Source organism: Dipodomys merriami, unplaced genomic scaffold, assembly GCF_024711535.1.
Source record: "Dipodomys merriami isolate MVZ:Mamm:240054 unplaced genomic scaffold, mDipMer1.0.p SCAF_3, whole genome shotgun sequence".
Lineage (NCBI taxonomy): Eukaryota > Metazoa > Chordata > Mammalia > Rodentia > Heteromyidae > Dipodomys > Dipodomys merriami.
The window spans coordinates 3,438,265-3,463,481 of NW_027204492.1; the positions used below are offsets into that span (position 1 = coordinate 3,438,265).

At 47.2% G+C, this 25,217-nt stretch overlaps 1 protein-coding gene across 5 annotated transcripts; it reads right to left on the minus strand.

Moving 5' to 3' along the window:
* Positions 1-8,997: 8,997 nt before the first annotated feature.
* On the minus strand, positions 8,998-15,773 carry Hmgb3 (high mobility group box 3). Of its 5 annotated transcripts, none has more exons than XM_070039579.1 (5): positions 15,750-15,773; positions 11,839-11,993; positions 11,428-11,567; positions 10,499-10,673; positions 8,998-9,983 (listed from the first exon to the last, which is right to left on the minus strand). In XM_070039579.1, exons 2-5 carry the CDS (start codon positions 11,986-11,988, stop codon positions 9,846-9,848), a joined length of 603 nt encoding a protein of 200 aa, XP_069895680.1. In that variant the 5' UTR covers positions 11,989-11,993; positions 15,750-15,773; the 3' UTR covers positions 8,998-9,845. The 5 variants fall into 5 exon arrangements, with proteins under 5 accessions (XP_069895680.1, XP_069895684.1, XP_069895682.1 ...); XM_070039583.1 differs by lacking the exon at positions 15,750-15,773 and adding an exon at positions 14,193-14,242; XM_070039581.1 differs by lacking the exon at positions 15,750-15,773 and adding an exon at positions 13,942-14,050.
* Between the last annotated feature and the right edge of the window lie 9,444 nt (positions 15,774-25,217).

Genomic DNA, 25,217 nt, shown 5'->3' on the forward strand with positions numbered 1-25,217 from the left:
CCTAAATTATGCAAATGGGAAATACAACAACTTCCTGAATTGTTTGACTTATACAAGTACCAAAAGAAAAGTGAGGAAAAAAATACAGGTGCACTGAGCTGATCCCATAGGAGCCTGTGATATTTCAGAGCCTGGTGACTGCAACAGAAACTGACCTAGACACACCAAGAACCTCAGGGAGGAGCCTGAGGCTCAGTGGTTAGCACCAAGAACCAGGGACAACCTTCATGCCCACCTGGCTTACTTGCAGAGATCTTGCAGGAGATGTGGCAGGTGAATTAGAAGAAAACAGGGCTTTGTACCATGTGATATGAGACAAGTCCCTTAACCTCATGGATCCTCAGTTTCCTCATCTAGAAAATAGTGCTAACAGTACTTGTTAATAAGATGCTGTATGTCATTACTCATTAAGAATATACATACCCAGCAGCAGTGGCTCATGCCTGTAATCCTAGCTACTCAGGAAGCTGAGATGTAAGGTTGGAAACTAGTCCAGGCAAGAAAGTGCACAAGACTATAATCTCCAATTAGCAAAATAAAAACCACATGAGCTGTGGCTCATGCGATAGAGCACTAGTCTTGAGCACAAAAACTAAGGGACCTAGCCCTGAGTTCAAGCCCCAGGATGGACACACACACACACACACACACACACACACACACACACACACACACACACACACACACACACACACGAAAGAACATACAAAATAAAACAACAGTGAAATGCCATCTCATACCTCATATCCAAGAGAATGGCTAGAATAAGAGTAGAATAACAAGAGTTGGCAAGCGTGGGAGACATTGGAATTATCATATGTTGCTGATGAGGATGAAAGTGCTCCAGCTGCCATGTCAAATAGTTTTGCACGTCCCCACTAAGTTATCCACAGTTACCGTATAACCTAGCAATTCAACTTCTAAGTACACATTCAAGACAATTGGAAACAGTTGTCGATGCAAAAAGGTGTACATGGATTCTCACTCCCTCCTAATAGCCAAAGCATAGAAACAGCTCAAATGTATATCCGCTGATGAATGGATAAACATGATGTAGCCAGTCACACAAAAGAATAAAGTATTGATCATATTACATGAATAAACCTTGAAAACATTATGCAATGTGGAAAAAACAACCCTTCAAGCCATATGCTATATGATTCCATTTCTACCAAATGTCCAGAAGAGAACTGGCCCATAGAGGCAGAGAGTCAATTAGAAGTTACCACAGGGCTGGGGAGAATGGAGTGTGAGGGAGTTAAAGCTAAAGGGTACATGGTTTGTTTTCAAGATAATAATGTCCTAAAATTAACTATGGCCAATTTGCTGCATGACTGCATATGCTAATTGTATCTTTTAAATGTATATTTGAATTGTATATTTTAAATGGGTGATTTGTGAATTTATCTCCATAAAGCTGTTTACAAAAGCCAGTGTTTGCTCAGAGAGATGATCTGGTGAAAACAAACTCTTTTATTCCTCCTCAGGCCAAGCCATTCGTGTATGTTTTACTTTGTCCTGAAACCTAACACTTGTCAAGCAAAGTGAATCCTAGCTCTTGAGAGGTTGAAGGAAGAGGATTGTGAGTTGAGGCCAGCCTGGGCTATATAGTGATACTTTATCTCAAAACACCAAGAATATATCTAAGGATCATGGTTCAAAAGCCAGCCCAGGCAAGAAAGTCCATGAGACTCTTATCTCCAATTAATCACAGAAAAAGCCAGAAGTGGTCCTGTGGCTCAAATGGTAGAGTGCTAGCCATAAGCAAGAGGAGCTCAGGAACAGCACCCAGGTGCAGAGTTCAAGCCTCAGGACTGGCAAAGGAAAAACAGATGGGAGGTAATGTATCATCATGCAGTTCAAGAAAAAGAAGGTATCCATGACCCAAAAGATTTTGTATTTCATAAAAATGGGAACATACAAAATGGATTCTTTTTACATCTGGATTTTTCCTTTATTTGCAGTACTGGGGATTGAACTCAGGACCTCTCAAGTACTCTACCCCTTAAGCCATGTCCACAGATGTGATCTACTAGGGCCTGGCTCCAAGTAGTTTTCCAAAATGGATGTACCAATTTATGCCAGTGGTATATTCGTTTTATCTATTCAGATAACTATATAGTTGTATTTCATTACAGTTTTAAATTTCATTTTTATATTTGATGAGCATCTTTGCATATGCTTATAGATCAGAAATTTTTGCTTTATTGTAAATATTTAATTATAATTTATAGCCACATTGTTTCATCTAATCTATGCAATATTATGTTTCAGACCGTGATCTATTTTTTTTTGCCAGTTCTGAGGCTTGAACTCATATCCTACTCACTGTCCCTTAACTTTGCTCCTCAATGCTGTGGCTAAATGATGGTTCATTGGAGATAAGGGTTTCATGGACTTTGCTGGCTTCAAAAAACTCTCCTCAGATTCAGCTTCCTGAGAAGGATTACATGTGTGAGCCAAGGCCAATATTTTTTTAAGGCCAATATTTTTAAGGGACATGCTTTTAGCCTTTTGCTAGTGCTCCATCAGTGCAATCTCAGCCCTTCTTCATGTAAAGTAGTGAGGGTTTGGACAGAGGACAAAAACATCATATGCTCTACACATCTTGTAGCAGGAACTGTCAAGTTTTGCAATCAATATTGCTACAGTATCACCACTGACACGCTTCCAAAAGACTTTTTTTTACAACAAAAACCCACCATGGGCCTGGAACAAAATATACAGCCTTGGAAAATGTACATCTTCTATTTCCTATGTGGATTGAAATATTCAACTGTGGCCTGAGGCCAGCAATAGGAAGGTTCTTTGAGCTTTTCCTCAAATGCTCCCAGTTTAGCAACAGATTTAGAAGTGACTATGGAAAAGAGGGAGCCCTTCTCTAGCCCAAAGGGATTTACATTCCCTCCAGGGAAATTTCTAGCTCTGACATCCTGGTAAGATCATACCACAGCAGACAGATCCTACTAGGGTGTTGGAGCAGGAGATTTCCCTAGAGGAAAACTTATAGGGGGAAAAAAAACCCTGAAATAATGCAAATTCAAGTTGAGTCGCAAGAGAGAAAGTGGAGCTTTGCTTAGACTGACAGCACATGGTTGTGTCATTCCACAGTTACCCACTTTTTCCCTGTAGGGAAGCTTGCATTAGCACGGGCTACACTTTCTGAACACTGTTGAGAGTGGAGACACTACTTCTCAAACCTGTTTCTTGGGTCTCTATTGTCTACATCCTTCTAATGTCCCAGGAGAGAAAATTAGAAACATTTTCTATTCCTCCCACTTCTTCACCCCCACTCCCCATCCCCCCACCAACTCCCAGCAGTCCTTCCTATCTTCCTAAAGTTTCCCTCCTTCCCTCCCTCGCCCTCTCCCGCCCCTCCCCTCTTCTCTACTTTTCTGAGATAAGGTCTTAGTTTTTGTAGCCTGAGCTAGCCTCCAACCCACAATCCTCCTGCCTCAGTTTCCCTAGCATTGTGATTAGAGACATATGCCACCATGCCTGGTATTCATTTTACTTTTGCTGTGTATATTTATGGTGTACAACATGATAGTGGGGGATTAGTATTTTTGCTTCTGTGATGCTGGGTATAGAACCCAGGGCCTTCACGTTAGGCAATTACTGTACTTCTGAGCTATATCCCCAGCCCCAACAAGTTTTTGATTTTCATATACATATGGAAATAATTATCTTAGCCCATTAACATTTCCATCATCTCATCTCTTAGTCAACTTCCTTTTCCTCATAGAGCATCAAAAATCTACTCTAAACAAATTGCCATTAAACTATGCAATTTATTAACTATAAACCTTTATACATTACATTGCTATATTTATATGTACTACATAATGACAACTTTGTACTTTTTGACTTATTACCTTACTTGTTAGAATGAGTCTTATCAAAAAGACTAAATATAACATGTGCTCACAAAAATGTGTAGAAAAAAAGAGTCCTTGTACATTGCTGATGAGGATGCAAATTTTTGTAGCCATTATGGAAACAATATGGAGGTTCCTCAAAAAGATTAAAATTAGGCCTACCATGTAATTCAATAATCCATCTTCTGGCCATATAACCGAAGGAGATGATAACACAGTCTCAAAAATACCTGCACTCTTATGTTTATTACAGCATTAGTTTACAGCAGTCAACATATGGAATCAACCTAATATCCAGCACAGATAAATGCATAATGAAAATATTTAATAGCTCAATCCCCAGGAGCAAAAATATTATATATACAGTATATATATATATATATATATATATATATATATATATATATGTGTGTGTGTGTGTGTGTGTGTATATAATACAGAAATAGAGGCACACACACACACACACACACACACACACACACACACTTTGAAATACCACTCAGCTTTGAAAAAGAAGGAATTACTGTCATAACAGCATGAGGAACTTCAAAGGACGCTATGCAAGTAAAAAAAAGCAGGCATAGAATGTCAAACAGCACATGAACTTGCTCAGATGTGGAGTGTTAGAAGACCCAAATACAAAGAAATGGAAGGTAGGACAGTGGTCATCAGAGGCTGGGGAATGAGAAGGAGAGGAAGGAGATGTGCTTCTCAGAACACAAAGCTGCCATTATTCAAGATAAATAACACTAAATATCATGGGACTGGGAAGGTGGCTCAGTGGTAGAGTGCTTGCCTTGCATGCATGAAGCCCTGGGTTCGATTCCTCAGCACCACATAAGCAAAAAGAAAAAAGCCGAAAGTGGCACTGTGGCTTAAGTGGTAGAGCGCTAGCCTTGGGCTGAAGAGCTGAGGGACAGTGCCCAGGCCCAGAGTTCAGGCCCCACAACTGGACCCCCCCCCCAAAAAAAACAAAAAACTAAATATCGTGTGTGTGTGTGTGTGTGTGTGTGTGTGTGTGTGTGTGTGTGTGTGTGTGTGTGCGCGCGCGCCAGTCCTGTGTTTGAACTCAAGATGTGGGCTCTATGCCTGAGCTTATGTGCTCAAGTCTTGCTCTCTACCACTTGAACCACAGCTCCACTTCTAGCTGTTGTTTTTGTGGTTAATTGGGGCTAAGAATTTTACAGACTTTCCTGCCCAGGCTGGCTTTGAGCCATGATTCTCAGACCTTAGTGTCCTGAATAGCTAGGATTACAGGTTTGAGCCACCAGTACCCGGCAAATGTAAAATTTTTTTATTTTTATTTTTATTTTTTGCCGGTCGTGGGGCCTGAACTCTGGGCCTGGGGACTATCCCTCAGCTCTTCAGCTCAAGGCTAGCGCTCTACCACTGGAGCCACAGTGCCACTTCCGGCTTTTTCTGTTTATGTGGTGCAGGGGAATCGAACCCAGGGCCTCATGCTTGCAAGGCATGCACTCTACCGCTGAGCCACCTTCCCAGCCCTGTAAATATTTTTTGAATCCATTTATTTTTCTACACATACACTGCTGCCACCCTTATAAAATCCCCCCAAACCTCTCATCTGCACTTACTTTCAACCCCTTCCGACCCATCTCCCTGAAGGGCAGACACAGTGCCTTATGTTCACAAGTCTATTTCATTCTCTCCCTGGGCATAAAGACTGACCACATCTCCTGACTCCAGTTTCGCTGGAAAACAGGGAAGATGAGATGACATAATGACATCTCCAAGGTAGATCCTAAAACCCATCTGCAGTGGCTTATTGGCATGAGTCAATGAGGGCTATACATAGAAGAAGTCAGGATCCCTGAATCACAGTGCACAAAGCTGCCTGCCAAATCTCCAAGTGGACTGCAATAGCATTGAATGGTGTTGGTACCCTGCTGAAACCAGTTGGTTCTAGATGTCTAGTTTTATTTCTCTCTCTCTCTCTCTCTCTCTCTCTCTCTCTCTCTCTCTCTCTCTCTCTCTCTCTCTCTCTCTCTCTCTCTCTCTCTCTCTCTCTCTCTCTGTGTGCTGGTCCTGAGACTTGAACTCAGGGTGTGGGTGCTGTGAGGTTTTTTTGCTCAGGTCTAGTGCTCTACCACTTGAACCACAGCTCTACTGCTGGCTTTTTGGTTGTTCATTGGAGGTAAAAGTCTCAGACTTTCCTGCCCAGGATGGTTTTGAACTGCTGTCCACAGATCGCAGCCTCCAGAGTCTCTGGGATTACAGGTGAGAGCCACCAACAGCCTGTTTTCTTCGGCTAGTTTGGAATGCTACTTTTTCTTTCTTTTTAATCCTGAATGAGTGTTAAGGTTTTATCGATTCTTTTGTTTTTGCAAGACAAGTTCTCCTTATGTTGCCCTGTTTGGCCTTGAACTCATGATCTTCCTGTCTCCACCTCCCATAGTGCTAGGATTATAAGAATGCAACTCCTGTCCCTACTGGCTTCAAATATATTTTACGTATCTATTGAGATGATCGTGTGTTTTGTCCCCTTATCAATATGGTACTGTAGTTTGTTTCTGAAACTAAATTCTAAGGATCACATTCAGTGTACAAAACAGGGTGAAGAGCTGCACTAAGCTGAAGCAGATAGGAAATCCTGCAGCTACCAAGCTGGCTCGCTAGCTTCTCCCTTCCAGGTAGTACTGGGCTCCACAGTAAACTGAAACATGTGCCAGGAACAGTCAGTGGCCCCCATGGATCCCATCCACAAGTCTTTGTTGGGCTTGGCTCTCTCAATCAAGCCCTAAGTCTCAGCCTCAGAAAACTTCGGTTGTCAGGGCTGGCAAGTTACAAGACCCTGGCTACTTTCTCAGTCTCCCCCAAAGCATCCTGCAAATTACAGGTTATCCTAGCACTGAGCTCCACTCTCTCTTTTCTCCTTTGGCTTAAAGGCTGATCTAAGGAGGCTTAGAGTCCTTCACACTTGGCCTCTTTGGTGGCATCATTCCATTAGAAGTTACTTCAGGGCAACAGTTAAAGTAAAGTTGGCACACCTAAAACCCTGATTATAATCAACCAAAACCACAGAGGCTCAGTATCTCAAAGAGACTGTAGACAGTCCACTGATTACTTTTTGGGAAGACTAATTAAGAAACTATTACAGAAGATGAATATACCCCACTTCCCCAAGTACACTATTGACATGAACAGATACACAATCGATATAATAGTTGCTATTATCACAGCCTTGTTCTTCCCAAAGAACACTATCTTATTCAGGAACAGGTAAAGGTTTGGGGAGAGGTGCTTAGTAGAAATAAATACTGTCCTTTTGATTAAAAATCTAACAGGTTGGCATTGAAGGAACACACAGTATGGCCTAGAAAACCTCAACCTTAGGTGTTGCTACCATGCCACTGACAGCATCTCAGAGAAGCTAGCAAGGATCACTCTCAAGGAGCATCTTGTGATGGCATGCACATCTTTTGGGCTAATGCACTAACTACATGGCCTCAACCTAATTTCCTAGAACTTCAGATCGGCCAGGTGTGGGTGGTTCACACCTGTAATCCTAGCTACTCAGGAGGCTGAGATCTGAGGATTATGGCTCAAAGCCAGCCCAGGCAAGAAAGTCTATAAGACTCTTATCTCCAGTTAACCATCAGAAAACTGGATGTGGACCTATGGCTCAATGTGGTGGAGCACTAGCCTTTGAGCAAGAGTTCAGGGACAACACTCAGGCCCTGAGTTTGAGCTCCATGGCCAACAAAAAGTTATCTAGATATATCTAAATAGATATGTATGTATGTATACATCTGCTGATCAAATAGTACTTAGCTCAGTAGTTCTCCACTTCTACTTACTGAAGAGAAATACTCCCTTGCAGTTTGTATCCTTCCACAGCTATGTCCTGTTACAACTAGGTAGAGGAACAAAATTGAGCAGGAAACTGTCCCATTGTGACTCCAAGTTGAGCTTGTCTTCTCTATTTGACGATATTTGCCACAGTTCCCAAATTCCGGCATGTTTGTTGGGTACTGGGCAGGCGCAACAGCAGCTTGGGCATGGACTGCCAAGTGACAAGGGCCTCACTGGAGCAGGAGGGACAATCTGGAAACACGTGGCCGTGGGCAAACCTCACAACCAAGGCTTTTTTGCTCTTTGTTTTGTAAAAGTAGAAGAATCAGAGAAACAGGACACACACTTCTGATCAGGGGCGAGCTAGGTTGGGGCTGTGACATGGAGATGGAAAAAACACCACCTCGCATGACAGTGGAAGTATGGACTCTGGGCCAGAAACTTCAGTGAAGCCTTCAGGAAAAAAAAAATGAAACAAAACCACACCACATGCTTTTTCTTATAACACTACAAACCCCAGTACCATGTGTTTCATACACATCCAAGTACTGACGCTAGGCAAAATGTACACAGTGCAGATAGGACGTCTAAACCAGTCTTTAAATGCTGCTACCATAAATCACCACTTAGCAGCATCCACAACCCCCATTCAAATCCTCCGCTAACATAACCACTGAAACACGGCAATCCTCTTCTAGTAAAAATGGCCATCTACATTTGATGAATCAGACCCAATAGTGGGTAGATCATTCCACTTTTCATATAGTTGGTGCTTACAAATGGTGGATTCCATCAGCCTAGAATCTTTTGATTTTCTGGAAGACAAATGGAGAAATTGGATATGCCCTTATCCCACCACCACCTCAACTCACAGACCCAGGAAATGGAAGCAGTAGCTTGCAATCTCCTTAAATGGTGAGTACGACCAATACCTGCCTGCGCCATTGCATGTGCTAGCAGAAGGGAGGGTAGCTTAGGGAGATATTCTTGCTATTTAGGAATGCATTTAGCCCCACAAAATTGGCATGGCATGAACAAAAGTGAAAACGTGGCCACACCAGCCCCCATCCTCACCACCAGCCCTTTCTCAAACCTGATGCCCGCTTAACCTTACTTGTGGCATTATCTTAGCCCCGACATTTACCTTGCATCTCACCATGGTGCCACCCACACGCAGGCAAATCATGGACTTGCTGTAGGTGCCCCCTCCCACATCTCTGCCCTACACTGAAAGAAATGACCAGATCATCTAGGCTAATTGTCTCACTAGGACTGCTGTGAGTCAGAAAGTTTAGCTGTTATAAAACAACACTTTTAAAAATGTAATACTGTTTATTTTAACTTCAAAAACATTTCAACATTCTAAACATACAAAAAAATAACAGAACGTTGCAAATTGTGTTTAAGTACAGAAGGTTCTTGAACTTTCCTTTGCTGACAATGAACAGTTCCAGTTTGTGTAAAAACAAAGGGTTTAAAACCTACCACACTTAACTAAAAAAAAAAAAATACACTTCTCATGCCAGCTGACCCCCCCCCCTTTCCACAGCTAAGAATGGCAGCAAATGCTATGTCACTATGTACAAAAACAAGACAACCTGAAGCTAAATGGATGCCCACTGCAGTGTCAACAGGTCCAGCCTCACAGTGCACGCCCTGAGCTACGGCCCCTCCAAAAGGCATCTTCCTCCACAGCCTCAACGCCAGGCAAGGAGCATCAAGAGTCTGTCTTGGTTGTTTTGTTCTTTTTACAAACTATAGATATGTACAGCTGGTAACTCAGGATTTCTAGCCAATAACCATAGAGTTAACACCACCTTACAGATTGAAAACAAAATGCCAGAAACATCTTCAAATGTTTTGTCACACCCACAGCAAAGTGCACAGAGAGGAGAACACGAGTGCCTTTTCTTTTTAAAAATGTTTGCAAATATGTACAACTTTGATACAGTTTCAGGTGCTCTGGACACCCATGGCTACCTTCATGTAAACCACTGACAAAATTTCTAGAGCACTTTGAGAGACTACAATGATCGCGATCAAATTTTGTAATTAAACCTAATAAGAGCAATAGACACGTCTCAAATAAGAGATGTGCCAATCACGGCGCTCCCCTACTCTAAGATATTCACAAGGAGACAGATCAATAGGTTTTTTTTATTCATCATCCTCCTCCTCCTCCTCTTCTTCCTCCTCTTCCTCTTCTTCATCTTCATCTTCCACCTTTTTCCGGGCAACTTTAGCAGGACCTTTAGCACCATCAAATTTCCCTTTAGATTTGTAATCAGCAACATCCTAGAAGGAACAGGAAACACATTCCAAGTGAGTAGCCAAGTTCACCTTGCTGTTAGACCAAAAGGTAAGTCCTCAACTCAGACAAGCAACAGGCACTGAAAACAAGGGAGCATAGGGCTCTGTTCTATGTCAACATCTGTTTTTCCGGCCAGTCAAATTTTAACTGGGGTACTCTACCCCAGTGTCCTTCGAGTCAAGTGAAGATGGGACCCCAGTAAAACATTTTTTGTAGGAAGAGTGAAGCTGAAGGGCAGTCAGTGGTAGGTAAAATAGTGGGCCCCTGGGTTTCATTGTGAGCAAGCCAAGAGGAAAAATAATACTGGATAAGGAAAAAATTCAAGCTTGCCTAAAGTTGTCTTAGTCTGCATAACAAAGAGCTGTGAGAAGTGTAAAGAGGAGCATAGAAGGCTGACCTTATAGGGAGAAGGGCCTCTGCATGCTAGGCTGACTACATTAGCATAGCCACGCCCCCACTATTACCCACAAAAAGCAGGGCAAAATACAGTGTACCATACCTTTTCATACTTCTCTTTCAGCTTTGCAGCCTTGGTGATGTAGGGCTGTTTCTCATTATCACTTAAGTTGTTCCACATCTCACCCAGTTTCTTGGCCACATCGCCAATCGAGATGCCAGGGTTTGTAGACTTGATCTTGGGACGAAATTCTGAGCAGAAAAGGAAAAATCCAGACCTTGTGGAAGAGAAATACATATATTCAATGAAAATGGACAAAAAGATTAGTTTAGGTTAAATTCCTAAGTTCCTCAGCTTATATATATTTTTCTTTTCATTCTGAGACACAGGTCTTACTATGTACCTCACACTGACCTTGAACTCACAATCTTCCCTGTCTCACTCTCCTAAGATCTGGAATTGGAGGCATCTATCACCATGTCCAACTCCAGTTTATATTATTTTTAGCATGAAGATCTCTTATCAAAGTGAAAATCATATTGTGCACAGAACATTAAAAGTCCTGACGGGTTTTAGGAAGGTCTCACCACACACACCTATATACAGGATTCTACAAAGTTAGAGTCCATAATGTTACTGAAAGGTACTATGCTCTAGCTTTGCTTTACTTGGTAAATAGTTTTTTAAAAAAATGTACCTAAGAAGGCTGGCACCCAGAAAGAAAGAGGCCCGCCTTTCTACTGCGAAAGCCAACCAGCAGTGTGCACGAACACACAAACTACACAGTATCCACAAACATCACCCTTAACAATACGGACAACACATCAACCTTCAAAGGACGGCTTGAACAGGGGTTCAAGCATAAAGTCCTTGATCATCGAGAGCAGCGACCTGAGATCTAATGTCAGTAGTACTGCATCCCCAAAAGCTGAAAGTACAGACGATTTTGCATTAAGTATCTCAACATCTTTACCATAAATTGACTTGAAAAGAGAAAGCTGTGAGTTATTGCAAATCCTAGAGTTACTTACGGTGGTCTCTTGGGGGCATTTGGATCCTTTTTCTTTTTGCCTCCCTTAGCTGGTCCGTAATCCTTCATCTCACGATCATAACGCACCTTATCTGCTTTTGCCATCTCATCAAATTTAGCTTTCTCCTTCCCAGACATTGTCTGCAAAGAGCAAGACCTGTTAACTAAATTGCTGAAAAAACTGGACAACTCGCCTGCCCAACTGGGCATCTGTAAAACTACTTGCAAAAGGAGGTAAAGGCTTCACATCCCCTGTGGGGTTTTAAAAATACACACCTCCAAAGACAAGAAAGAGCAGTCTGGGTTTGAAGAAGCCAGCCACCTGGGGTGATTTTGAAGGAGAACAATTCCCCCTCTGCTCCCCCTCCCCCAGTGTAAACTAAGACTAGTATGAGCATACAAAGTAGAATACCTTCCATCTCTCTGAGCATTTCTTGGAAAATTCTGCAAAATTGACAGGAACTTCTGGGTTTTTCTTCTTATGCTCTTCCCTGCAAGTCTGCACAAAGAAGGCATATGCAGACATCTTGCCCTTTGGTTTTTTGGGGTCACCTTTACCCATGTTGACTGTGATGGATAGAAGACAAAGGGGGGAAAAGCTGCGTAAAATATACAATTATAAAGAGATGTCAAAAGCAGAGTAAACCTTGTAAGTTTTCTATGAGGAACCCGCCTCTCCGCCACACCTGATACCACGTCAGAAGGCAGAGTAGCAAGGAAATCAGCTTCACTGTCTCTTGTCATTTAACTTTTGACCAGCGTGAAGCGCGCTGGTTTGCAAGTTACTTCTTCAGAGCGGATCAAGTTCTTCAAATGGGGTTGGATCGCCTAGTTGGGTGCTGGGGACTGCATGACTGAGCTACTACGTTTTGTAAACAACCACAAAGCGCCAAGAGGGAGTATTTGTAAGGGGGTTGGTGGCAGATGATAGAGACTTAAGGCTAGGTGGTTGCCCTTTTACTGCTCCATTTAAAACATCACCTTCACCGGCTGCTAAACCAAATCCAATCAAAGCTTTAAATAGAAAGACAAGAAATGTCGTTATTGTTGATGCATTGGGGCTTAGAAAAACCAGCATTTGCAATCCTCCCAGAGCAGGTATCTCTTGGGCGAGGAGTGGAAATCCGTCACTTATTCACTGTAAAGAGGATGGGACATAGAAAGGGCTGGGGTGACCCATGTGTACGGATGGCCAAATCCAGGTCCAGCCCGGCATACTTTTCCTAAAGTTTCCAAATGAAAATGCAGCTGTGGCATGTCATCGTTCCTGTCCCCCCCCCCCAGCTTCCCGCCATCTTTTCCTTTTCCCACACCCAAGGTCATCATGTAAAACCAAAAGCGCTTCCCATGGTAGCGCCCGCCTGCGGGGGGCTGCATTAGCCCCGCAGCGGCCGTACGGGCGGGGCGGGGCGGGGCGGGCAGAGGCCAGACTCGGAATCCGGCCAGCACCGGCCAGCAGCAGCCGACACTCGCACCCGACCAACCGCCTCAGGCTCTGGGCCGGGCCCTCCGGACACCCGTAATTCACCTTCCATTTTGTCAAATGCCTCCGGATGAAAGAAAGTGCCCGTGAAATCCGCCGCTGCCACCCCTGGGGGGCGCGCGGCGCGTCGGGGGGCGGCGGCGGGGGGCGGCGGGGCCTGGCCGGTGGTGGCCGCGGCAGGGGTGGAGGTGCCCGCCGCGCCTCCCAGCCCCGCTCGCTAAAATGGCTGATCCGCGCGCGGCCGCCGCGGCGAACAAAGCGGCCCGGGCCCCCGCCACCACCGCCGCCGCCGCCGCCGCTCGCTCGTCGGCCCCCACCCCGCCCCGCCCCGCCCGGGCCGCGGGCCGGACCTCCCCGCCCCCCCCCGACGCGGGGCGCACTCCTAGGGATAACAAAGGCGCCCGTGCAGCCATGACGCTCCGCCGCGCCGGAGCCCGCGGTGGCGCCCCCCGTCCTCTCCGTTGCCCGCCCCGGGGCCGACTGCGCTACCCGCCTCCCGAGCCCGCCGCCCACCTCTCCTCCCATCGCCGGAGTCACGCACCACGCCGCGCCAGCCACCATGTTACCCCGCGGCGGTAGCGGCAGGCGACGAGCGGGGGGCAGCTGGCTCACACCCCCCCACCCTGGGCTGCCGGGCGCTCCGCGACGGCCATGTTAATGCAGGGCCATCAGCGAAGCCCGCGGGCCCGAGCGCCGCCGGCTCAGAGCCGCCAGCGAAGTTTGCCCGCGCCGCAGTCCCCGCCGGGCGCTCGCCGCCCGCCCGCCGCGTCCGTCCCGGGCTGGGCGCCTCAGCACCGCCCTCGGCTCCCGCTCCTGCCCGCTGCCGCTGCCGCTGCCGCCCGGCGCTGGAACGCGCGCCTCGCCTGCTTTGCCCACAGCCGCAGCCGCCCCTTCATCCCCTCCGCTCCCGCCCCAGCTGCGGGCACATCTGGCCTGGAAGGAGGGCTGCCCTTCGGCCAACACGGGCTCCGCCAGAGGCCGACAGCCCACACCCGGGAGCAGAGGAGAAAGCATTTTGAAAAGTTTAAACACCTGAATCGCTGCTTCCTTCCCGTCCACCTAGCTAGACAGAAGGCGAAGGAGCGGGAAGGGCGCGGGAGGCGAGGCAGTAGAAGGCGGCGGCGGCAGGCGCGCTCGCTCGCTCAGTCGCTCGCTTAGTGGCTCGCTCGCTCCCTCGCTCGCTCGCGGAGGTGCGGGCCGGAAAGTTGTGAGGGCGCTGCTGCGGCAGCAGCGGCGGCGGCGGCGGCGGCCGTGGCGACGAGCGCGGGCCGTGCGAAACGTACCTGTATTGTTCGCTAGTCTGGGCAGCGCAGGGCACGACGCGCGGCTCAGCACTCCCCAACCTCGCGCTAGCTGCCTCCACGAGAGCCGCCTGATTGGCCAGCGGGCTCCGCCGTTTAAAACAGCCTCCTCGCCCAACCATTGGCTGAGAGCCTCATGCATATTAAGTAGGCTCTGGCGCCCATTGGGCGCGGCCTCTGGGATTATTCATTCAAACAGAACAACCCGCCGACGCCGGTGTCTTGAGGCAAAACACAGAATAAAAATATTCTCACACCCCACCTCCTCCCCTCGCCGATCCCGCACCACCGGCCTAAAGTCTAACTTTGGAGAGGTAGTCTCGACTTTCCCGGAGGTCTTGCCCTCAGCCGAGCAAAGTGAATCTCGTGGCTCTGCCCTCTGCTCCCTAGACGCGCCAGCTGGGGCGTCCCACGCCCTGGCCCCTGGCCCTCACTAAGCGCCTGTGCCCCCGGAAAACCTCCCCGGACCGACCACCGAGGGCTGACAGTCTTCCACCTGTATCCAGGTCCGCCGAGCAGGAGCAAGATCCTGGCTGCAGCCTGGTCCCCATGTCCCGCCAAGAGCAACCCTGCACGCACACTGGCTCATCGCCTACGGATCGCACTCAGCTAGGCTCTTGCCAGTAAATGCGAGAAAATCTGTATTGGCGCCTGCAATTGCAGAAACGGCGGGCTTCGGGGAGCTAGAAGTGGAAATCGGAGTTTTCAAAAATGGATCTCAATTGCAGTTTTGGACACTTTGGGTAGAAGTGACCTGGCCTACCTTCCCTTTCGTGACACACTCCCGATAAAGTGCTCGAATGACAGAAAATTTTAGATATGGAAATGGGGAAGAAAATCATTCAAAAGCAGGAACTCCCCTTTCCAAAAGTGAAGAAGGCTATTTATGATTCTCCTATTTAGGCAGAAGAGCCAACAGAACATGAGTTTATCAAATGCCCTTTACAGAAATAAGGACTGAGTTTCGAAATGTGCAAGACAAACGGCCGCTCACAAGCATCCAACCCTCTGCCACACTCTTTCTCACTCAACGCTGGCATTCTACCACTTGAGGGACAGCTCCACTAGCTGCCATACACTTGCCAACATGTGGCTCTGAGCTTCTGCAGCCAGGCTTCGAAATCAAAAGGCACATGCAGTGCTGCTTTGGAAAAGAGCCAATAGGTAGCAAACCATTATCCCAGGCCCACAGGAGGACTTGATAAGGTTGTGCTTATGTACCTCTACTCCTAGTGATCTTCTCAGCTCCCTTCTAGCTTAACCATCTCCCAGCCTTCAGATCACTCACACCCCAGAGTTCTCATGAAGGTGTAGACCTTTCCTCCAGCAGCGAGCCCCATCTCATATAAGCACATTATCAGGACCCCCCATCTGTTCACATTACATCCCCTTAACTCTGCCTCTGCTGCCACAATCTATAAGGTAGGTACCCAGTACCTTATAGGCCAAACCACTCCACAAGTGGCTCCATGGCACCCCATCAAGACCTCTCCTTCCCCACCCCACTCCTCCTATTTGCCTAATCTTTTGAGTACATACATTGGATTTCCAAGTTATTCAATGGTACAGTGTCAATCGACGGAAAGGTTCTGTTCCAAGAAGCATCTTCAATCAAAGGAACACTGTCCTTCGAAGATTTACTCCTAGAAATAGCTTCAATCAAAGGAAGACTGTCCTTCGAAGTAACAGTTTCATTCGGAAGAATTGTTTTGTTCCTAAGAACACCTTCAATCAAAGGAAGAGTTTCCTTCAAAGAAACAGGATCATCCGAAGGAAGACTTCCATCCTTAGGAAGAATTTCATCTGAAAAAACAGTTTTGTTCCTAGGAACAGATTCAATTAAAGGAAGACCTCCCTTCAAAGGAACACCTTCATCAGAAAGAAGATATTTGTTCCTAGAAAGAGCTTCGATCATTGGAAGAGTTTCCTTCGAAGGAAGACTTTCCATGTCTACTCTATAGAAGAGCTAGTCTTGTATGAGCTTAAGCTTGTAGCGGAGGTTGCCTTGACCAGAACTTTAAGGAAAATGTCTATGACATCACTCAGTGTCAGAGATCTGAAGTTGGTTGCCATGCTTCCCAACTCACATACCATGCCAAGACACCATATGCTCCTCAGATCCAGCCTCCCTAACTCCTCCAGTCCCTGCCAGTAAATCTCCACTTAGAGGCCCATCGCTGCTTTGTTTACGTTTTGCGGGAGCCTGAGTGGCCAAATGGATTCCTACCTCACCCAAACTCTCAATTTAATCCCATGCAGTATACTATTAGTGGCTAGGCAAGACGGTATGCTTGTAATGCATACACTCTGGAGGCTGAGTCAGGAAGATGTCAAGTTAGAGGCCGTCCTGGGCTTCCTACGCAGCCAAGCCCCATGTAAAAGAAAAACACGTAGTAATGAATAGCAGAAGGGAGAATGGGTGAGGAGTAGAACAGGAAGGAAGAAAGGAAGGAAGATGAGAGTGGCCTTGGGCCCTGTCACAATTCTTGGGATGTATTTTGCCATGACACTCCACCTCTTCCAGCATCAATATCCTCTGTCAAACAGATTCAACCCACTTTATCTGCATACACCACTGTCCAATCAAATGGTGAGAGTAGCTATTAGTGAAAAGTGGACTGACTGATCAAAAGCTTCCAGGGGACTGGGTCCTACTCAGCTCAACCCATGCTAGAGGAATTTTCTCACATGTTCCTGGTCCTGGGTTCCAGCACAAGAGAGAGAAGTGGGGGGGACAGATGGACGCACAGACACACAGACACAGACAACAAGTGGCAGAGAGACAAGAGTCAAAGAGACAGAGGAAGGAGGAAGAGGAAGAAAAGGAGGCCGGCCAAGGAGAAGGCACCATCTCAGGAGGAGCCTAAAGAATAATCTGGAAGGTAAAAAGTTACAGATAGCCAAGGGCACCAAGATTCAACCTGGTGTCAGGGTCTCAAGGCAAATCAGTGTCCCTGTTCAGAGCAGCCGAGGTCCCCTGGGAGCCTGTTTGCTTGAAACACTGAGGACAGTGAAGCAAGTGAGCACGTGAGGACGATGCTTTGGCACCTGTCTTGGACATCCTAGAAAGCCCTTTAACCCCATCAGTCACCTCAGAGACCCTCACATGAATCAAAGCTTACGCACAAAGGAGAACTTCCAACCAGAATCCCTTAATCTGCTTGGCTGCCTAGACAAGTTGTGAAAACACAAAAAGTAAACAAAAAAAGAAGAGTGGCAAATACTATGTAAAGAGATTTTCCATTCCTGTCAGTTGAAGGCCCCCAAAAGATTAAGAGGAATCCTTGTCATTCAAAACAAATGAAACTCTGATCCTTTGATCTACCTCAAACCCCACCCCCACATCTACACACAGGCCCCAAAGTGTTCTTTGGCTGCCCAGAGCTTAAAGGTGACTTCCCAGAGGCCCACTCAAACCATGTGTTTCAGAGGTGGTTGAGGCCTGGAGCACTGTTGGAAGAGCTATGGAGTTATATAGCTATGCATGAGCTATGTGATACTCTAGCCCAGCCTCCTAGGACCAGAGGATACAGTGGCCAAATGTGCCCAAATCCCCACAGGGTCAGTGGCAGAGCCAAGGGCTGGAAGCCTAATCTCTCACATTTTAGTATTGCTCTTGCTTTACTCCTAGCACGGACACTGCACCATTGGGTGAGTGGTGAGCTGGCCAGAGTAGCCAGTGCCCTTCAAGAAGGATGCTGAATTCCAAAGAGTGATCTGAAGGCGGGGCCTCTTCTGAGGCCTGTCCCAGGGCAGACTCAGAGCCCCTAGGAATCTGAAAGCTTGCAGAACTAGAGAGCTCCTGTGAAGTTTGTGTGTCTATTTCCCACCTCAGTGGCAGCCAAGGGTGGACCTACTCCCTCACCTCCCATGGGAGGTAGAAGGAAGGCCACTCCTTTCTACAGCACTGCCATCCCTCTACACAGAGGTGGGAGGCATAAGCCACCTGTCATAGGAACTCCTGGGAAAGTGGCACAGGAAGTCAGGCACTGTGGTTCAGAGCAGGCATCGTGTTAGCAGCAGGTTCACTAGCTCCCTGAGTTCTGACTGGCTAATGTGGTGGCCCTTGTCTGCATGCCTGTATAAAGCACAGACCAGGCTCCGAGTCACTGAGCAGGCAATGAGCTAGCCTCCTGATTACCACCATCACCTTGACAAAAGGTAGGAGCCGTTTCTCTCCACCTGAAGCAAAGGAAATCCTGCAAGGGGCGGGAGGTGAGGATGACCGCTTTCTACATCAAGTCAAGATTGGCATTTAAGTGGGCTGGGAAGGTGGCTCAGGGGTAGAGTGCTTGCCTTGCATGAATGAGGCCCTGGGTTCAATTCCTCAGAACCACACAAGCAGAAAAATCTGGAAGTGGTGCTGTGGCTGAAGTGGTAGAGTGCTCGCCTTGAGCTGAAGAGCTGAGTGACAGCGCCCAGGCCCAGAGTTCAAGCCCCACGATCAACCAAAAAAAAAAAAAAAAAAAGATTGGCATTATTACATTGCTTCTGGAAGTCAGGGTCATGTCTATACTCCTACCTTCTCAGAAGGCTGCTGCAGATTGGGCAGAAAAATCCTTAAGATGCCATCTTCAGTTAACCAGCAAACAGCCAGGCTGGAGGCATGGCTCAAGTACTAGAGCACCTAGCCAAGATCAAGCAAGTACAACTTCCAACCCAGTACTTTCTGACGTTATAGCTGTTGTTCAGAGATGGAATTGTTGTCTAGCAACAGAAACTCCACCCTCAGCACTAGAATGAAACCCCAAACCAAAATGATCCTCACTCCCTCTGGTCTAAGGTGTCCTGAGGAATGCCAGAGAGGTTTCACAAGGGGTCCTCAAGCAATATCACTCTCGTATTTTCCTTCCCACCCTCATCCTAAAACACTCCTGCAAAGCACAGAACAGCAAACAAACCTGCAAGGCATCCTGTGCTGAGAGAGGCTCCAGCCAGACCTCACCTGCCCTCCCTACTTCACTGTACTGCAGGAGGACTCGACACACAGGCCAGTAGATAATGAAAGCATGTCTCTGGAAAGACCACACGCCACAGACCACAAGGGTGTAAGGGACTTCCCCAACCTCAGATCTGTTTTCCTTCTTAGGCTCCCATCTGCTTGGGGCTGGCTACAAACCACAATGCTCAGATCTCAGCCTCCTGAGTAGCCAGGGTTACAGGCATGAACCACTGGTGCCCAGCTCCTCCATCATTTTAAGGCAAATTTCAGTGTTCTGCCCTTTCTGTCACTGTGAGCATTGCTGCCTTTGCCTGAGGAAGTCCTTTGGCCCTAAAGGCCTTACCCCAGTCACCCTATTCCCCTGGGAAGGCTCCCTCACTTTCAGGGCTCTACTCTTGTTTGTGGTACTTCTCCCAGCTGTCATCGGCCACTACTTGAGTGACGAATGCTGGTTTTAGTTGATCTTTCTGGAAAGAAGCACAGGCCCTGGGGTCTCAGAGTCCCTGGGAAGTATTTATGAATGAACTAAGGCAGTGGATGGCAAAGGAGCCAAGCAACCATCTGTGGGGACTTGTGTTCCACACCCCAACAAGGAAGAACACCTGGCTGTGAGGCCATAGCACCCCAATGCTGGAGGACAAATGCCAGTCCCAGGAAGGACTTCATTCACTTAGGCAGAACATTTGCTGTCGAGTCACAGGGTTTCTAGAGGGAGGAAGGACACACCTCTTTGGCTTGCAAAAGGAGCTCCAAGTTCCCAAGTGCCCGGCCCAATAGCACCACCCAACTGTATTTTGGTTGAATACAGTGGGAAAGAGCCAGAGCTGCCCTGCGGGGATTGACAGCCAGCCAGCCAGCCACACGGTAGCTAGGTGACTCCCATAAGTCACTTCACCTCTCTGTGGCCAAAATGGGCCCAGTAAGGGTACCCATTTCATTAACAGTGGGTATGACTTTTGTTGTTGGTGGTGGGGGTGGTCATGGGGCTTGAACTCAGGGACTGGATACTGTCTCTGAGCTCTTTTGCTCAAGGCTAATGGTCTACCACTTTGAGCCACAGAAACACTTCTGGTTTTCTGATGTTTAATGACAGATAAATGTCTCATGGATTTTCAGGCTCAGGCTGGCTTCAAACTACGATCATCAGATTTCAGCTTCCTGAGTACCTAGGCTTACAGGTGAGAGTCACCAGTGCCTGGCTCAAGTACTATTTTGTGTGTGTCTGCCAGTACTGGGGCTTGAACTCAGGACTGCCACTTGCTTAGCTTTTGTTTTTGTTTTTGCCCAAAGATAGCACTCTACCACTTGAACCACAACTCCATTTATGTCATTTTGCTGGTTAATTGGAGCCAAGAGTCTCAACAATTTATCTGCCTGGGCTGGCTTCAAACCTTGCTTCTCAAGATCTCAACCTCTTTAGTAATTAGGATTATAGGTGGGAGCCATCAGTACCAGACTCTAGAGAAGGAGTTATTGAATTGTGAGGGTGAAATGAATCACTGCTTCTGAAGGACTTAGAGCCATGCCTGGTGCAAAATACACAGCCAGGAAGGGCTTGCAGTGGAGAAGAGGGTCTCCTCTCATTCCACTCTTGTTTTTGTCTTTTTGTGGAAAGTATCTCCACGGCTCTTTCTTGCCCTCCTACCTCCTGTGGTGGAAGATCCCTTGGGGTGTAAGTTATCTGGGGGCAGGTGCCAGACAAGGGCAGGAATTTTTCTGCAGGAATTTTTCCTTTCCTGAATACTAGATATGAGCTCTAAGGGGAGGAAACTGCTGGTTCCATGGACTTGGGGTGAGAGAGAGAGAGGTGTATTTGTATTCACAAACATCCTCTCCTTGGCAATCTTTAATCGTTTCTAATGATTCTGGACCGCTCCGTGGTGCTGGGGATGGATGCTAGGCCCTCTCACATGCTAAGCATGCATTCTACCACAGCTGTAGAAAGCTTGGAGACTATGGCAGGCCTCTTAAGAGCAGCTTGCCTACAGCTTGCTAGGCAGGCACTCTACACCCTTGAGTCACAAGCTTAGGGATCCTGTTAATTCAGTTTCCTGTGTCCTGAATCCAGCAACTTCTCCCTACCTCAAAAGTACCAAGAACGCCAAGCACCAGTGACTCAGGACTGTAATCCTAGCTACTCAGGAGGTTCTCAACCCGAGCACCAAGTTTGAAAGGCAGCCTAGACAGACAAATCTGAGAGTTATGTCTAATTAGCTAGCCAAAAGCCAAAAGCAGAGTGGTGTCTTTTCTATCAAAATAGTTTGCTTCCTTCCTTTTCTGTTAACTTAGTAAGACTGTTTTTCTGACCTTTCTGCTTTGCCCAGGTGGCTGGGCCCTTGGTAATTAGGTTTTCGTTACATTCTTTTGCTAATACACTTAAGACATCTTGTTTACCAGCTCCTATTATTTTAGCTACATTCTGTTCATTAAGCCACATCCTCTTGTGCAGACTGTGAAACTGAACTCAGTCTATGTGAGCAGAGGGGTGGGGCCTGGTGACTTAGAGGTTAAAAAAATGAGCAGCTTACCTGTTCTCTGTACTTGCTTGCCAGGTTTTTTTTTTTTTTTTTGGTTTTTTTTTTTGTTTTGTTTTTGTTTTTGGTGATGGTGGTGGGGCTTGAATTCAGGACCTGGGCATTTGCCAAAGTTTTCACTGATAGTACACCCTTCTGCAAAAGTAAACTTTGCTAGATCCTTTACTCCTTCACAACACCCCAGCATCCTAAGTCATTTTGCAAAGTGCCAACCTTCAGTGAAAAAGCCAAGCAAGAACAGGAAGGCCTGAGTTCAAACACACACACACACACACACACACACACACACACACACACACACACACACACACACACACACACACACACACACACACACACACAGAGTACCTATAGCAGCCATCTCCCTGCCTGACAGCTACAATGGCTCTCTCAACTGTCTTCCTGCTAAGCTCTCTCCTATCATCCATTCTCCATGTAGCAATGAGAGAGACCTTGTATACATGGGCATTTTCTATTCAATTTGATAACTTTTCATGATCCTCCATAGTCTAGGGATAAAGCCACAGGGATAAAGCCACAGGGAGAACTTTCAAGAGTTGCTTCTGAGCCTGCTTCCTAGCTACTCAGGAGGTGGAGATCTGAGGATCGTGGTTCAAAGGCAGCTTGGGCAGGAAGTTCCGTGAGACTGTTATCTCCAATAAACCACTAGAAAACCAGAAGTGGCACTGTTGTTCAAGCGGTAGAGTGCTCGCCTTGAGCTGAAGAGTGCAGGCACAGCGCCCAGGCCCAGAGTTCAAGCCCCACGACCGACAAAAAAATAAAGAAGAGTTGCTTCTGCCAAATTCCTCCCACTCCCGCCCCCAATCCCACCCACAGGGATTTTGCATCCACCTCAAACTTCTCTGCCTCTAAGCACTTGGCTCACAGTATTCCTAAGAGCTCCACTGCCTTTTCCCCTTCATCTCAATGGAGATCCTGCTTACTTTTCACCCAATACTTTCCTCTTGAGGCTTGCTAGATACCAAAGCCTGCCTTGGGTTGAAATGAACCTTCCCATCCCTACATGAGCCTGCAGCAAGGTGAGCTGGCTATTACAGGTACTTGGGTACCTGCTTGCTCCTCCAGTGGCAAAAGTGCCCACAGTGTGGGAGCCGCCTTCCCTCCTCCCAAGAAACACACGTGGGAAACATGACACCCAATGCACCAGTGTAGGGAGACATGTCATGAATGGATTCGTGCCCATTATAAAAGAGTTTGAAGTCAGACCCTGGTGGCTCATCCTCGGGAGGCTGAGATTTGAGGATGGAGGTTTGAAGCCAGCCCAGGCAGGAAAATCCCTGGGACTCTTATCTATTATTAATACCCCTGAACTGGAAGTGAAGGTATGGTTTGAGTGGTAGAGTGCCAGCCTTGAGCACAAAAGCTCAGGGTCAGCCTCCAGCCCTGAGTTCAAGCCTCAGCTGGCACACACACACACACACACACACACACACACACACACACACACACACAATGCTTGAGGTAGGAGCCCAGTCATGGTTCCTCAGCTATGGGATGCCTTCTCTGCTATAGGATATCAAGAAGGCCCTTGCCATGTACAGCCCTCTCCACTGGATACCCACCTTCCCGATCCATGAGCCAAATACATTTCTGTTCATTATAAATGACCCAGTCTGAGGGATGCTGTGATAGCAGCACAAAATGGACCATTTGGTCCTGGGTAGGAACTTGGAATCAAATTGGAACAGAATTGAATTAGCTGGCTGGTGTTCAGTGATGAGGAGCAGCATTGTTTGGTAATAAGTGCAGCAACCTAAAAGCCTGGGAAGGCAGGGGGGGGAGGATACTGGGGATGACGAGGGAGAAAGAAAGATCTGCAGTGGCCTTGCTGCCCTGCCTGCTGCAGCCGCCAGCCGCTGTGGCCTCTGGGAAGTGCTTCCCGCGAGCTTCCTGCCTTTCATCTTAAAAGCTGGTGGTGATAATGTTGATGAGGGGTCACACTGCAACCCAGCTTCTGAACACACTGTGGGGGCTGCAGAGATTAGAGAGCGCCAAATTAGACCTCTCTCTCTCCCCCCCCCCTCTCTCTCTCTCTCTCTCTCTCCCTCTCTCTCCGTCTCTCTCCCTCTCTCTTTCTCCCTCTCTCCCCTTCTCTCCCCCCTTTCCCTCTCTTTCGCCCTCCCTTTCTCCCCCCCTTCCCTCTCTCTCTCTTTCCTTCTCTCTCCTATTCTTGCTCCACTAACATGGCTCCTGATTAGTTGATGAGCCAGCATATGTTGCTAGCTCATTTAAATATTTATGGTGAGATTTCAAATCACCTCTTAGCATGCAGGAGTGTTGACTCTGTGCAAGAGCCATTAGCATCTGGATGGAGAGTTCAGTCCCGGCATCAAGGTCACCTGGGTGTGACTGCCAGAGCCAATCCTGGAACCCAGGGCTCTTGGCTCACTTCTTGGGGATCTTCCCTTTGGACCCCCTGTCAAATGGGGACTAGAGTGCTGTTGATGGGTTGGAAATGGATGCAGGCCATGTTTATCTGGCATGAATGGCAAAGAGGCACATAAATGTCGGGGAAAGGGGATGAAGGAGATAGAGATGGTGAAATAGTTCATTACTGGCAGAGGGTAGAGTAATCTAGAGTCCGAACGCCCCCCCACCCCCCTCCCCCGCCCCAAGCCCTGCCCCACAAGGGTAAATTCATTGGAGTTCAGACTCTGTACGTGGCCCCGCTCTCACCAGTAGACCAAGACAGGGGGAGATTCCTCAATCCCTACCTTACTTTGGGCTCTTGATGAACTTGGAGCCAGATGAGTGCAGGCCCAGCAGTTGTACTGCAGTCCAGAATGGCTCACTAACCTGGCCTAGTGAGACTGGACCCAGGCACTGGATCTCAGTCCTGCTTAAGTCCTGTCAGCCATACCTGGCTTGCTGTCAGTTTGGCTTAAAAGCTTTGGACTTTAGACTCACAGGGACTTGGGTTCAAGTCACCATGCTGACACCTCCTAGCTGAGCACACCCTTCAAGTAAAATGAGTCTTGTGATACCTGACTCGGTGTTGAGAATTACAGGGGTTTGCAGGTGTGCTGGGTTAGTCTGGTACATAGCCAGGCACATAGAAAACAGTTCATAAATGTGATTTTTCCAGAAAGGTGGAATTACAGATACTCCATTATTCTCTTTGCTTCTACTATCTAACACTAAGCAGGAATTATTTTCATGACTAGAAACATAGTATAGTGTAGAGGGAGATAAAAGATTGTTTTTGCAACACATATTTTTGAAGCTGCAAGGCCTCACAAGTCTTCTATTGTCAGAGGGTGGACAGAAAGTATCACCAGACCATAGGGCCAAATCTCCCAAGATGGGAGGTAAATTAATGGAACTATGATCTTAACATAGGCTCTGGGACCTGCCCTTGTTGTTGTTGTTTTTTTTTTTTTGCTACTGTTCTGTGGACAATCATGGTACAGGCTGTTCTTTGGCAGTAAGGCCAATGAAAACAAAACCAACTCATAACTCTCATTCAGCCTTTATAAAAATAAAACCAGCACGGCTCAGGTAGGACTCTCA